Source organism: Erpetoichthys calabaricus, chromosome 13, assembly GCF_900747795.2.
Source record: "Erpetoichthys calabaricus chromosome 13, fErpCal1.3, whole genome shotgun sequence".
Classification (NCBI taxonomy): Eukaryota; Metazoa; Chordata; class Cladistia; order Polypteriformes; family Polypteridae; genus Erpetoichthys; species Erpetoichthys calabaricus.
Window position 1 is genome coordinate 11,537,420 of NC_041406.2, and position 16,945 is coordinate 11,554,364.

The window sequence follows — 16,945 nt, forward strand, 5'->3', positions numbered from 1 at the left end:
ATGAGCTAATAAGACCTCACCTAAAGTACTGTGTACAGTTTTGGTCTCCATATTACAAAAAAAGCAACACTAGAGAAAGTCCAGGGGAGAGCGACTAGGCTGATTTCAGGACTTACAGGTATGAGGTATGAGTAAAGCTTGAAGGAGCTGAACCTTTTCAGTGTAAGCAAACTGAGATTAAGAGAAGACACAATTAAGTGTTTAAAATTATGAAGGGAATTAGAATAGTCATTAAACAAGAACACTCGGACATGGTTGGAAACTTGTTAATCACAAATGTATTCTCATAGAACACTACAGATACATGGTTTACATTACCAAGTAGATTAGAAGAGAGTAGGACTTTAGGGAACTTCATATCACAACTTGATGCTACTTTGGAGAATCTAAATAAACTGGATTGGCCAGTTTTTGGGTTTAATGTCCTGTTCTAATTGTTCCAATGTTCTATTAATATTAATGTTCTAATAAACATCTCAAACACGGCAGAAGAAATTTTACAACAAATGGACCAAAATTGTCAATAGTTTTTCTGAGACAAATCTAAATAGAATATGAGGAATGTTGCTAATGTTAATTACCTGGAGGGGAACTTATTGATTATATCAAATCTTGGTAAAATATCTGTTGTTTACAACAGTTGTTCTTTTATGCCACATAACCATATTCAAAGGCTTAGGATGTGGACAATAACTATATTATTTGACTCACAGTATGTATTTCTGTTTCTCAAGCTGCTGTTTATTTAATCACCAATCAATCAAAATTAATAATAAAATGATCACATATTTCAGATCTCACTTTTATGTGATTAACAGTTCATTACAATGCACACATATATTTAATTGTATCTTACCAATGGTCCGTTAGGTTCAGCATGCCTTTGTACCATGAACTGTGAGGTAACATTGCCACCTGTTGGACAAAACACAAATAGATTAATCATAACTTCACTGAACCACAATGTTTCTTACAGGCTTCAGAGTTTCAGTTCCTGTTAAGAGAATAGCTCATGTTATCTGGCTCTTACCTGATAAGCAGCAAAAAAACAAAAAACAAAAAAAAAACAAACAAAAACAAATAAAAAAAAAAAGTTGCTGTTCTTCCATTAGAGTTAAAAAAGAAAATACTAAAAAATACAAAAACATTTAATTAAATACCCTTGATCTTCTCTTAAAATGACATTATGCAATAGACAGAAATATATTACTGGGGTTAAAAAAGGTAAAATCAAATATGTTACTGGGAACCACTGAACAGCCTAGTAGCATTTTTATCAAACACTGTACACTTTGAAAGAATTTTAGTAAAAGACAAGTACAGAAAACAAGAAAACCTCACTCCATTATGTACAAAAGGTGATTGCACTGATCCTAGTGCAGTGAGATTAATATACATCACAGTAAATTTAAAGGAGGCCATTGTTAAAAGATAAAGCAGCATAAATCAACTATAGGTGTAACAGAAAACAATCTCTAGGAGTGGGAATTACCCAAAACATCCTAATAGTTTTATTATTATGGTACTGCTTTTATATACCCAGTACAATTTTTTTTATATATTTTGCAATATATTAAACATTGGTATTCAATTTTGAATACTTTGTTTGCAACTTATTATGCCTTGCCTTAGCTGGCTGGAGTTAAAAAAATTAATTCTATTCCTGTAGGTAAAAATGCATGTATCTATTAAATCTAATAAGAAAAACTTTTGACTCCATTCACCCCGCTTAAATCTTTATCAAATATGTAAAAGGTATTTCACTTATCTGAACATTCTCCCGGCAGCACGGTGGCGCAGTGGTAGTGCTGCTGCCTCGCAGTTAGGAGACCCGGGTTCGCTTCCCAGGTCCTCCATGCGTGGAGTTTGCATGATCTCCCCATGTCTGCGTGGGTTTCCTCCGGGCGCTCCGGTTTCCTCCCACAGTCCAAAGACATGCAGGTTAGGTGGACTGGCGATTCTAAATTGGCCGTAGTGTGTGCTTGGTGTGTGGGTGTGTTTGTGTGTGTCCTGCGGTGGGTTGGTACCCTGCCCAGGACTGGTTCCTGCCTTGTGCCCTGTGTTGGCTAGGATTGGCTCCAGCAGACCCCCATGACCCTGTGTTCAGATTCAGCGGGTTGGAAAATGGATGGATGGATGGAACATTCTCCTCATAGTGAACAGAAAAACATCACGGGAACATCATCTCACCTCATGTCTGTATGGTTCCGTTTGTGAGGAGTCCCAGTGGAGGTATCAGGCAATTTGAAGTTAACAGGAATTGCGGTTAAAATTCTAGCAGTTGTATACATATACTGTACATTTTCAAATGTTGGACATATCACTACATCTTTAATGTCCTTTTCCCCCCCTCCAACAAGTTTTTCTTCATTGTTTTTTTTCTTAGTCGACTTTTCCACAGGGTGAAACAACAATCATTATTGAGGTGCAACTTCTGTGTCTGTCCTACAACATGACATGCTGTAGATATGACACAAAATTACAAAATATACCAACATATAAAAACAACAGATTCAAATAAAGTTTGCAATGACTTCCTGGTATTAAGGACTTTAACAAACACCATCATAAAGGAATGATCACAACTAGTTAGCCTACATTGCTTGATGGAAAAGGCTAAGTGTGCAGAACCTTGGATCTGAATGAGCCAAGTCAAGTCAGCTCATATAATGGCTGCAGGAATGCTTTTGTTTTATTCCCTGATTGTCTTTACTATCAGCATAGGGCAGTTTATTTGGGACTTGAAGTTTGTGGGAAAAATTTCAAAACCAACTCAAACACTAAAATGTGATATACTCTATTTTTGATTATCACCAAGCAATATCAAACTGCGAAAGAAATACAGGTTATTTACTCAGTATCTGCTTGTATATTCAGCAACTATATAAATTTAAAAATACTTATATGACTGTTACTTTGTGATCATGACTAAGCAGTGCTGTGTGTTCATGAACAGGCTTTGGATCAAACACCATTTCCTCAATTTTCCGAATGCTGAAAATGAGGAAATGATCCTCACACCACTGAATAATCCTCTTGTTCTCCATACTTTTATTTAAATGTCCCCCGAGTCTAAATCAAGCAGACCATGGGCATCATTATCAACATCAGGAAACTTCGAAGTATAAAATGTTTAAAGTGGTGGTCACTCCTTTGTAAATAGGACTGCTGGGCTTACATAACTTATTGAGAACTTTTATTTCCATATACCTGGGAGAATTTTTGTAACCTATACACATACTTACTATTACTTCTTAATTGTCATTTAGTACAATAAATTACTCTCTTTTCTGCTCAAATAACACCAAAATATACCCAAACTGAGCAGAATTAGTTTAATAAACATATTAGTTACCAAAGCAAAATCTACTAAGACATTTACCATTCATTACATACTGCTTACTAAGGTGGTTTACCTACGCTTCAGCACTTCAAACAAAACATTCAAAGTTATGGCCTCTCAGTCTTTCTTTGACTATTTTTAGTCTAATGACCTTTTTCAGACCTGTAATGCACAGGACAATGTGAGAAGACATGCAAGCAATACATGTAACAAAGCTGACTGGACTTAGCTGCGACAATGACAGGGACTGTGATTGTGCATCATCATCATCATCTAACCCTGCTCCTCTTAGCAGGGTGCAGCCACACAGCAGAATCACAAGTGTCAAATGAACACCTGAAATGAACAACTGGAAACACTCTTTTCATATAGACGCTTTTTTGGGTTATGCTAAAGCTACAAGTGTTCATTTAGCACTTACAATTTTTCTGTGTAGTTTTACCTGAAATAACTACAAAGACATTAGCACTAGCGACACAAGTTTGAAAATTATTCCAGACTCTGTCATGGTAACTGAAAATTCAGCTTCATTGTAGTTTACACACTGAAAAAGGGTATTAGGTGACGTTCTTTACAAACCCCAATTTTTTTTTTTTTTAATAAATTAGTTGTTATTTGGTTGAGGCCTGTTATTTTTTGCCACAGCATGAATAATTTCCTGAGGTTGCATTGTACTGCAGATTTTTCCATATAATATTTTCTTGCTCCCACCAAGGTTTAGTTAAATTCTCTTTGTAAAATCTTCAGCTGCACCTAATCCTTCTGTTTGAAAGTTTGCCTCTTACCTTCCAATTCCGTAGTTAATATACTTTGTTACCTGGAATCTTTTATTTAGGATTTTTGTTCTTTTTTAGTTTGGGGTGGTATCACAGAATGACTACTGATCATTCATTCCATTTTGCAAAGCTGTCCATTCAGTTCAGAGTCACAAGAAAAGAGTGCATATCTAGTTGGCACAGGGCAATTGTGAAAATCAGCCTTAAATAGTGTGCATATCCAATTCAGGGGAAAACTGTATTAGTATTCTTACCATTCATAAAAGTCATATATTTAACTAGCTGTACCCTGTGGCATCGTCCACCTAGTAATGAAACAGGACAAACTTTAAAAATCAATAGATGTTCCCACTGTATCTGATCATGTTCAGTTCTGACGGGAGAGCATCCCCTGCGTGGAGAGAAAAGCACATGGCAGTGAAATCTCTGGCAATCAGCAGCTATGCTCTAAAACACATGGAGCTCTGATCTCTCTCTCTCTCAAAAACATCAAACGTTACTCCTTAACAATCTGTAGATGATAATGTCTGTTGACAAACAGGTATCGCTAGCTAAGCAGAAGCAGGGTGCACTCCAACAGGTGGCGAGACGTAGACCAACTCGAACAGAGTCTGGCGAGTGAGTGAGGAAGGCCCTGCCCAACTGCTCTCAAGTCCACAGCCACTCTGTTGGATTTGCATAAATACATTGGTACCGCAAGTGAACTATGGTACATACCGTGATGAGAGAAGTCGCAAAATCAACCGGAAAGTTCAAGCAAACTATAGAAGACAACCAGATCTAAATCCGTTAAGTAATTCTCTTGTGAAAAGCGGACAGACATACAGACAGAACGCGCTTGGACCACGAAAGTTTTTAAAACCATTACTTAGTGAGCACCTATGGGCCAAGGGTAACCTACATTCCAAATTTCAAGTCCCAAGTCCTAATGGTTCAGTATATAGATAAACTCTTAAACGAAATCACTATTCATTATGCAACTAGGAAGCAACACACAGATGAAGTCTGAAGAGGCTGCAGACATTAAGTTTAATTCGGTGTGTGCCGTCAGAAGTGACTGTCAACCTCTACAGAAGTGCCACTCTTTCAAATGAAAAACATCACTCAGTCCTTGGTATTTAAGCAGAACCAAATCAAACTCTTATTTTAATTTAACCTATGCAGACACAGATTGTATAACAAGCATTATGACTGCATTTCTTCTCTATGACATTTTAAAAAAAGGAACAAAAAGAAATAAGGAAACATAACAGATTACTATAACTATTTATAGCCATCAAAAATTAAAGCATGTGGTTGCTTGCATTTTTGCCAGTATTGGGGTTGATTGGATTACTCACGCTAAACACTCCTGAGAAACATCAGAGGCCACAGTCCATGCAACACATTAGGAGCTACATTACGGATTTTCTAGACTTAAATTCATGATGCCAATGCACCCAGTAGTAATCAAGTGTGCAGCTACACAGCATGAATATTGGTTACTGGGTACACAGGTCTTAAATTCACATACCTTTCATTTCACTGAAGTGTTCCACCTCATATTTTATGTTTAAAAAAAGAAATAATCATTTTTATACTGAATTTCTATAACATTTCTCTTTCGTTGCTTACATATTACTTTAATATTTTTAAAAAGTGTCCTCTGCACTTTCCTACGGCAGAAATGTTTCTATTTTTCTGCAATGGAACAAAAACACTGCTGTGGTAGGAAAAACCTGAATACTCACAAACTATACATATACAGTTTTCAGCGCTTCCCTTTGATACTCTCAGGAGGGTTCTACATACCACTTGTGAAACCTTTCACAGTGTTTTTCTTATGATGAATAATAACTGAAACATTCCTGGCTTTGAATTGAACCAAGGTCTTCTGAGAGTCCAGTGCTATTTTTTTTCTTAAGTAAAATTAAAGAATATAATGCAAATCATGTTAGCATTCTGGCTTTTGTACTTTATTCTAAAATCAGTTTTTTATTCCGTGTTTTTCTTATGGGAAGACACTTTGAACTTTCTGGCAGAGCAAAGCAGGTCTGTCTAATGAATACTACCATGGTAAATTTATCTAAATAGCATATCTATTAAGTGAAGATTTCATTGAAAAATAACAGATAAAAAGTACAGTTTTTAAAAAATCATTTTCAATTTTTATTCTATGGGAAATGACACACAAAAAAAATCAACCTTACTTGTACTCTATCTCATATCACCGGCAAGGCAAGACAGAAAGTGTACATCTGCTCTGATAGTTATATGAATGAATCAGCTTCAGTGCTTCTCTTATGGGAAAATGTCCAACTTTAATAAAGCTCTTTTTAAAAAGATTATGGTATGCAGGTGTTTACACTGTAACATCTCTGTGAATTTATTAAACTTGTTGGAAACTGGTCAAGTAATATAAACACCAGGGAAGCTCAGTCGTCAACACTTTTCGTGAAGGGCAAGCCAAAAATGAACTCCCCATTTGGTCATTGTGCTGAGCAAGTCAAACCATGCATCGAGAAACCCTAAAATAAGTGACAGAGTCGAGCTGCAGACTTCTCAGAGGCCCACAAGTAGAGCGGATGTCAAATTTGATTACCAGTTATCCTGCAGCAATACCCTTCTCGAGCTCCGCTCTGTTGCAACAGCATGATGGCTGTCAAGTAAATCAAGGGGCAAAAACGTACAGTCCAATTGGCTGTTCAGCGGCCAAGGCCAGAAAAAATGCACTTTGATTTGCTGGTCTGTTAATAAAAATGACTGAATTGTAATGAATTTTGCAGATAAACCCGTCTTCGCTAGTATTAACTCTAATATAATATTAACTAATGTTAAATATTAGTTCCGTATAAAATCAGCCAGGGTTAAAAGAAAAATTAAATTAATTCAACAGTTTATTGTAATGAAATTTGGCCATATATACAGTATATTTTAAATTATACTAGCTGAAATACCCAGCATTGCCCGGGAGGAAAATAAAGTTGTTTTTTTTTAAACTGTTTAAGAAAGATATAATTAAAAAAACACAACTTTAAAAATAAAAATAAATTAACAAACAATGTAGACTCACTAATGTGCTTGTCTTGCATGTATGTGATCATCTAGTTGACGCTCGGAACCGGCCAACTCTGTTTAATTTCAAAAGCAACAGCACTTCTGGTGCTCAAACATAAAGAATGCTAGCAGTCACCTCCAGTTCGCCCTCTGGTGGTCGTTCTGAGTGTCAACTGGATGATAACATGCATACAAGACCTCAAGATCACCCCCCAGAAGGGGGTGGGTTAGGGTTGATATCACCCTACAGTATTTTTAGTCGACCAGTGAGAAACATGTGTACCAAGTTTCATGAAAATCGCTCCAGCTGTTTGAAAGTGATGCTGGAACATACATACATGCAGGCTCTATTCTAAGCATGGAGCTGGACAGTATGACATCTGTGGCAGAGCGACAGGCGCTGAGCAGGCTCCTATCAATTATGGAGAATCCACTGCATCCACTAAACAGTATCATCTCCAGACAGAGGAGCAGCTTCAGTGACAGACTGCTGTCACCGTCCTGCTCCACTGACAGACTGAGGAGATCGTTCCTCCCCCAAACTATGCGACTCTTCAATTCCACCTGGGTTAAACATTAACATTATTCAAAGTTATTGTCTGTTTTTACCTGCATTTTTATTACTCTTTAATTTTATATTATTTTTGTAACAGTATGCTGCTTCTGGAGTATGTGGATTTCCCCTTGGGATTAATAAAGTATCTATCTATCTATCCATCCATACACACACACACATGGACTTTTATATATGTAGATATATATAGTGGGCCACCAGGGGGCTTACCAGCTACCCTACCTGACACAGACAGGGCAAAGACACAAGTGGAGGTGCAACACACCTTTATTTTTCCACGTGGGAACAGCTTCCCCCTGCTTCCCACCTTTACAGCACAGTTCTCCAGTACACAAGGCACTAAAGCACACTGCTCAAAGTCCTTTTCTTGCTGCCACTCCTCCTCCAGCAAGCTTCTGTCCTCTTTCACCCAACTTTGGCTCCTGGAGTAGTGGCTACGGATTCCTTTTATAAAGGCACCCGGAAGTGCTCGAGGTGCTCGTTGACAAAGTTCCGGCAGTACTTTTGGGTGTGGCAGAAGCGTTGCAACCCAGGGCTCTGACAACTTCCAAGCACCCTCTGGTGGTGGACAAGGGCCCCAGCAGGGTGGACCTTCCAAGCTCCAAACCTGTGGCCCTACAGCAAGCCAGGGGGGCTTCCCTCTAGTGTTGTGGGGAAGATAATGTACTAAACACAGTCTCTGCTCTGGTCCTTCCATTATCTGTCACAATATATATATCCTAAGTAAGAAATCAGACTATAAAATGCTTAAATGCTAAAATATTGTAAAGTAATAAATATATATCAGATTGATTAATGTCTACTCCAGGTCCACATTTTTAGACATTTTAACAGAGGTGCAACATCTGTGATTATGTATAAATTATGCAATGCAGATTTAAAATAATAAAATACTGTATATAAATCATTGTTTTATTTTACATTGAAGTAAAAATTTTAGTACACCAGGAAAGTATTGCTTTTGTAGAAGTGTGATTTTCATATAGATATAAGGTAATGGATTATAGCCGGCTAGACACAATAGCACCCGAAGCAAAACATTCTAGTGCTTACTAGAGTACTGTGCTGCACTAGAAGGAACAATAATAATAATAATTCATTACATTTATATAGCGCTTTTCTCAATGTGTACCTTAGAAGAGGGCAGTGACTATTGAGAAAGCACAGAGGTACTTCTACTGTATAGTCAGATTACGTCACCATGGGGAACACACACTCTTCAAGGCTTTTGGTTTCTGCACTACCTGTGCAACTAGAAAGTGCCTACATGACCTCAGCATCTTTTGTGAAATGCTCAAAATAATAACATAACCTACTAAAATGGAATATAAGGAATGTACTTTACATACTTTGGTTTGTAATTCATGAGACTTCCTTCCACTAAAGAAAATACAAAGTGAAAACTCATCTTGCCAGACCGCTTGGAACACATTCATCTATCTCATGTGAATGCGTTTTCTTAGCATGTCTTCCTTCTCCACTTCTACACTTCAAATGTTTAACAAAATCCATACAGTTAGTGACATTCCCTAATTTGACATAGCAGGTAAAAAGGTTTAAAAGGGCAAGTGTCTATGCAGAAGCACCCTTGTGAAAATAAGACAGTGATGTATTTTATACAGATGATGAGTCCTTCAACGTGTTCACTGGACCCTTTTCCTACTCCTCTGGTAAAAGCTAATGTATCAGATACTGTATAAGCCCTCTTATTGCCGATATCATTAATCACTCTCTCCAGAGCGGCTTAGTCCCACTGGCCTTGAAAACTGCGAAATTTAGACCTCATTTAAAAAAAATCCTCTTTGGATCCTGAAGTGATAGCAAACTATCGTCTGATCTCCAACCTTCCATTTTTGTCTAAGGTTTTGGAAAAGGTTGTTTTGGTTCAGCTTCAGGATCACCTCAAAAGATTCAATCTGTTTGAAAAATTTCAATCTGGTTTCCGAACTTCTTACAGTACAGAGACAGCCCTGGTCAGAGTCACCAATGACCTTCTGATGGCTGCTGATCAGGGCTCTCCATCACTCGTTATACTCCTGGACCTTACAGCTGCATTTGATATGGTAGATCATAATATTCTCCTTCATCATCTTCACTATACAATTGGACATTTTGGCATTGCTTTGGAGTGGTTCGAGTCCTATCTTACAGACAGGGATGAGTATGTGGCCTTGGGGGATGCTAAATCTCATATCCACACTGCCACCTGTGGGGTCCCACAAGGATCAGTCCTTGGGCCGACCCTCTTTAATGTCTATATGCTACCCCTGGGTCACATCATTCGCAAGCATGGACTTTCATTCCATTGCTATACCGATGATACGCAGCTCTATATGAGACTGGATTTGATTTCTCTTACACCTCCATCAACTTTTTCCTTTTGCTTGGATGAGATTGAGGCCTGGATGCCCAAGAACGTCCACAAGCTGAACAGCACCAAAACTGAAGCTCTTTTAATTGGCACCCCCATCAACTTCATTCCTCTGTAAATTGTATTTCCTTTTCTGACTGTACCATTACCCTCTCTCCTTCTGTTACAAATCTGGGTGTCAAGTTAGACTTCCATCTGTCATTTGATACACATATCCATCACCTTTGTAAAATTGCATTCCTTCATCTCCAAAACATAGCCAAACTTCGTCCCTACCTCTCCCTCTGTGATGCTGAAAAGCTGGTTCATGCCTTTGTCTCCTCCAGACTGGACTATTGTAATGCACTCCTCATCGGGATACCCAACAAGAGCTTTCAAAAGCTACAACAAATTCAAAATAGTGCTGCAAGAATCCTGATGAGGGTGAGGGAATATGAACACATTTCACCAATCCTTCGTTCACTTCATCTTCGTATTGAATACAAACTCTGTGTTTACTCACCAGTGTATCCATGGAAATGCTCCACAATATCTTAAAGAACTCCTTATACTAAAATCCACTACAAATACCTACCGCCTTCGCCCCCTGTGACCAAACTTCATACAATGGGAGACCAAACCTTTGTAGTGGCTGCTCCACGGCTCTGGAATGCCCTACCAGAGAGCCTGAGAACACAGCAGATGGTGGGCTGTTTTAAAAAACAGCTAAAGACTTTACTATTTAGGAAACCTTATTCACGAGAATGCTATAATTATTGTTGTTTTATCTGTTTTTGTCTTGCTTTGCCTTTGTTTGAACTTTTTAAGTTGCACTTTGAGATTTACTGCTAATGTAAAGTACCTCTATAAATAAAATGCATTATTACAGTGATCCCTCCTCGATCGCGGGGGTTGCGTTCCAGAACCCCCCGCGAAAGGTGAAAATACGCAAAGTAGAAACCATATGTTTATATGGTTATTTTTATATTGTCATGCTTGGGTCACAGATTTGCACAGAAATACAGGAGGTTATAGAGAGACAGGAACTTTACTCAAACACTGCAAACAAACATTTGTTTCTTTTTCAAAAATTTACACATGCTCCATGACAACACAGAGATGACAGTTCCGTCTCACAATTAAAAGAATGCAAACATATCTTCCTCTTCAAAGGAGTGCGCGTCCGGAGCAGAGAATGTCATAGAGAGAGAGAAAGAGAAACCAAACAATCAGAAATCAATAGGTGCTTTTTGGGCTTTTAAGTATGTGAAGCACTGTGCGGAAAGCATGTTGCTTGACAAAGCAGCTGCAAGAAAGGGAGCAATGTGAAGGTAGTCTTTCAGCATGTTTTAGACGAGCGTCCGCATCCTCTAGGGGTGCGAACAGCCCCCCTGCTCACACCCCCTCTGTCAGCAGCAGAGAATATCAGAGAAAGAGAGAAAAGGAAACAATCAAAAATCAATAGAGCTTTTAAGAATGTGAAGCACCCTGCGGGAAGCATATCGCTTGTCAAAGTAACCACAAGTAAGCCCAGCAAGGAAGGAAGCAATGTGAAGGTAGTCTTTCAGCGTTTTTTTGAGGAGCAGCCGTATCCTCTAGGGGTGCGAACAGCCCCCGTGCTCACAATATATTTGAGGAGATTTATTTAATACGTAATACGTGCTCTGATTGGGTAGCTTCTCAGCCATCTGCTAATAGCGTCCCTTGTATGAAATCAGTTGGGCAAACAAACTGAGGAAGCATTAACAGAAATTAAAAGACTCATTGTCCACTGAAACCCACGAACCAGCGAAAAATCCCTGATATATATTTAAATATGCTTGCATATAAAATCCGCGATAGAGTGAAGCCGCGAAAGTCGAAGCGCGATATAGCGAGGGATTACTGTATTATTATTATTATTATTATGTATTGGCAGTGAAAATGTGTTTTTTTTTTTTTTTAACTAAAAAAGAGAGGCTAATGCGCACACGATGAACCACCTGGATTGGGATCCAAATGCAGAGGGTGACACCTCAGCACCACACTGGAACAGTGCGAGTTTTTATTTTTTTTATTTTTATGATGCCCGGAGTGCCAGTCCTGCCACACACGCCCAAGTTCCCCCTGTAAGTTGGAGGACCTGCTTGCAGGGCTGGATGCAGATTAACATCTTACCCAGGACAAAGCGATTGCAGGTTAAGGGTCTTGCTCAAGGGCCCAAAGGAGTAGAGTCACTTATTGCGCTTACGGGATTCAACCACCAACCTTGTGATTACTGGCACAGATCCTTACCTCAGAGCCATCACTCCATCACCACACCTCTTTTAACCAAAGATCCAGTAAAATACAGGGTAATGACACACAAAGTAATGCTCAATGAGTCTCAGCAACTCAGCATAAGAAAACAGTCAGAACAACTAAAAAAAGAGTAAAACTGTATAGATACCCAACACATTAACGATGTACATCATTGACATTAAAAGGACATTTAACACTTTACCAAGTTATTTTATATAATAAGTGATCAATCCATACAGTACATTTATGGTATTTCACAGAATGGCAAATGATTCCATAACCCACCTTTGTAAACTGGTTTTCTTAACCATGTATCCATTTTCTAACCCATTTACCAAGTTAAGGGTTAGGGGGCTAGTGCTTACCCAAGCAGCAGCAGGTACAAGGCGGAAACCATCTCTGAACAGGCTACTAGTCCATCACAGGGCCACCAACACTCACTCACGCTGGGGGGTTTTGAACCCAGCAATTAGCCTGACATCTACATTTTTGGAACGTGTGGCAAAACGGAAACAGCTTTTGAGAAATGCAGACACCGTGACAATGTGCAGTCTCCAAAGAGGCAGAGGCCAGGCTGGGAAGTGAACCCATGACTCTGAAGATGAGGCAGCACCTCTAAACACTGTGCCATTTCTCTCAAAACTTTTGAAAAGTTTTTACATACATTAATAAAAAAAAAATCACCATTACTGGTATGAAACTGATGACTTATTAAGTGTTTAATTAAAAGCCATCTTTTCTAATGAGCCAGGGCATGGTAAATAGTGTGTATAAAGCTGGTTTACAACACTGCCTTATACTCCAGCATATTTAGCAGCACCACAGTCATACTGGTGTAATACTAATCAGAACTTTATACAAGAATAAACTGTGAAACACAATGGCGTACTGGTCACTGTGGCAGTCTCGCAGCTTTAGACTGTTGGTACCAATTTCCAGGTAGTTTACCACCTATGAAGAGTTTGCACATTTGCCCTGCATCTGTGTACATTTTTTTCTGGGTATTAATGTATTCTTGTTTAATCAGAGTCTCCAAATATTTCAAGTTTTCACCAAGTGTTGATGTAATATGACATCCCCCTGTAATGAATCTGGCATTCCTTTTAAAGTTGGTTCCTGCTTTGACCCTGATAATGCTGGGTGTGGCTCTACTCTCCTACAATTAAATAAAACAGATTCTAAAACAGCATAGATGGATAAGAATAAACTATGCAGAATATGGAAATGTGCTACATATAAACAGTCTTAAATAAGCAGGACTCTGTTGTTATATTCAGTAATAAAGATGCCACTAACCTGGCCCAAAGTCCACTGTGGCATAAAGGCCCTGCAGAGTTCCACACTTCAGATAACCCAGACCCGCCCCGTCAGTAGTGAACAACACCACCTCTTCTCCCAAATGAGAACGGAAAAGCTTCATGAGATGCCGAAGATAATTGAAATCACAAGCAAAGTAGCTACCATACTCATTTTCTACCTGAAAAACAATTCATCAAACTGTTGTTAGCACCTAAAAGTAACACCTGATGAAAACATGAGATAGAAAGTAGCACATTATCTGTTCCATCAGTGCAGCCAAACTACGGGTGCAGCTTTCAAAGTGCTGCACCGAGCAAAGAGCAATTTGGTGCATACCACAGCTCAAGTATTTTGTCAGACATTTATATATTAGTTTTTTTTTTTATGGAGGCAGTTACCTATGAATCAAGGTTGTTACTTATATTCATCCAAAAAACTGTATTCAAGTATAAGAGTGCTTATGGGTTTAGTTTGTCTGCATTCTGCATAATACCAGACCAGAGGGAAAATTGAACAAAAAGAAAAATATCAGAAAACATTAATAATCTTAAACCCACTTCATCCACCTAAGGGTCAGGGGTGCTGGAGCGTATTCCAACAGCATTTGATGCAATGCCGGAACTGACACTGAACAGACGGGCCACTTCATGAGCACACAGACACTCACAAGGGCCAATTTGGAATTTGGACCAAAGCCTTGGCCAGGAGTTGTGCTGCCTACTCTATCAGATACAGTATATCTGATCTTGCGGTTGTTGTATTGAAATTAGCTCCTATACACATTAACTTCTAAAGCATAGATACGCATTATTTCTAACAGGAAACAGAGAAGTGAACAGTTATTTAGCTGTGGTCTTAACATGTTGAACGGCCCCTTTGTTCACTTGTAAGGGAGACATTGTCAGGATTTCTATTCATTAAAAAAAAAAAAAGAATCTGCTGGAATGGCTTACAATGGCAGCCTATGGGGCACCAGAGCAAATGTCAAACAAAAGCCTCAAAACTTCAACTGGATGTCCAATTCAGAGACAAGAATGCTCCAGAATACTGATCCTGAGACTGTACACATATGGGAAAAGTGTTTATTAGCTTCAATGGTTGGAGTCCTCCTTTATTTTTAAAAAAAGTCTGTTCTCTCCATTTCATTTTCTATTCCCCTACAACCTTTCACTAATGGAGGTTTAATCTCTTGTGGGTCTTTCAATGAACGGTTCAGTTGTAATCTTACTTTGATAGGCCTGAGTGCTTACACTATATTTTCTTCCAGTAAAATTTCATTTTTTACAGGATTTACACAAATAAGCCCTCGTTGTACACCTCTGATATGTCAGTTTACAAAGAGGAGTTGCTACACCTTAATTTATAAGATCTGGAATATGCCATCAACAAGCTGAAAGAGTCTAAAGAAGGGAAAAAAGACAACAGAGAAAGGAAGATTTACAGCAGATTTGGTTCAACTTAACCGTAAATCACATACAATACACATTTTGAGTTTCCCCATGGGATTAATAAAATTTATCTAATCTAATCCTCAAGGACATCAGTGGAAATTAAGGGGAAGTGCATATAGGACTGAAGCCAGGAAGAACTTCTATATGCAAAGAGTTGTGGGCGTGTGGAGCAAACTACCAAGTATCTGGATGAGATTGTGGGACAAATTAGCTATTAAATAAACAAACGAGCTTGATGGACTGAATGGTTGCCTCTCGTTTGTCAAATTTTTTTTTTATGTACCGTCTTAAGCTATGAAAAATGGGGATTGGTTGTGCTTATGCAGAAAATGTCAAGCAATGCATACCAAACACGAATAACTTTACTGCAGACAGTAGCAGTTACTACTATTGGTCTTGGAAAACTTGTGCAAGGGACTATCCCAGATTTTCCCACCCGATATCAATCATGGAGTTCTGGAGACATCGTTTTATTTTCTGAAATTAAACAGAAAGGACCAAATGGGCAGCTTTCCTTAGAGTAAGTTTATTGATACTGTTGCCTGACAGCTTCAAGCTAATGTGGTGCTTGCATGTTCTCCAGTCTTCACACGGACATTTGCCCAGGTTCTCTAATTTGCCTCGCACACTATAAAGACATGAGTGACACAAAAGATTTCATCGAACACAGGATTTCTCAAGGTGTGTTAATTCAACTCAGGCTTCAGGAAAGGACAATCATGAAGTCTTTCTTAGGGTTAAAGTAGTCATCCTTTGAAAACTGAGCAACAAAAGTGTAGATATAGAAGGTGCTAATTTGGGGCCTTTACATCTAACATAAGTGGCACAGCAAGGGGGTTGATATAGATGTGACATTTTTCATTTTAATTTTATATTCTGCTTATGTACATTTTCTTATTTCAGCTATATGAAACTGTAATGCTGAACAACTACAGATGTGCTTTAATTTGTAATGTTTTATTACAGTGCTTCTAATTTTCTATTTTTCCAATTTACTGACTGTTTTCATAAAATACTGCTTATTTATACCTAACAAATACACATTTTCCACAGTATAACCCAAAGCACCCTTAAGAATATGATTTAAAATAATATACAATATGCTCAAATAAAATCATATCAAATGATAACTGTGACTACATAACACCTATCATTTAAAAATTAAGATACTTAAAGCAGTTATATTTCACAGTACAAAAGTCTATAAAAATGGAAATATTATCAGCTGGGATATGGTCACAATAGTCTTATACTATACAGAGAAAAGGTGATTAAAAACTTACTGCAAAACTATAAACTAAGCTTACAGCGCCCTCAAGTGTCAGAAGTAAAATTTATTTTTTATGCTACATGAATGAGAAGTGAGAACAGATGGATTTACAGCTTCGAGTCTTTATCGATTAGACATTCTTTATTTCAAATGCATTCTTAGGTGAAAGGTGAGTAATTTACTTTGATCTATGACCTAATCAGTTCGGAAGATGATGATTAGTCATACAGTGCATTCAGAAAAATATTCAGGCCACATCACTTTATAAGACACAAAGAATGATAGACACTTGGAATAAGCTACCAAGTAGTGTGGTAGACAGTAAGACTTTAGGGACTTTCAAAACTCAACTTGATGTTTTTTTGGAAGAAATAAGTGGATAGGACTGACGAGCTTTGTTGGGCTGAATGGCCTGTTCTCGTCTAGTGTGATCTAATGTTCTAAACATTTTATGTTATAGCCTTGTGCTAAAATCATTGAAATTCATTTCCTTTCCCCAAATCAAGTAACACTCAACACTCCAAAATTACAAAGTGAAAACAGGATTTTAACATATTCACAAATTA

At 38.1% G+C, this 16,945-nt stretch overlaps 1 protein-coding gene across 1 annotated transcript in view; it reads right to left on the reverse strand.

The window, feature by feature from the left end:
• glb1 (galactosidase, beta 1) overlaps positions 1 to 16,945 on the reverse strand; it is a 94,819-nt gene that overhangs the window by 49,322 nt on the left and 28,552 nt on the right. Inside the window, exons 6-7 of the mRNA XM_028817960.2 lie at positions 13,656 to 13,836; positions 857 to 915 (exon numbers count right to left, since the gene is read on the reverse strand). Coding sequence (XP_028673793.2) covers positions 857 to 915; positions 13,656 to 13,836 — 240 coding nt within the window. The remainder of the gene's footprint in view (positions 1 to 856; positions 916 to 13,655; positions 13,837 to 16,945) is intronic.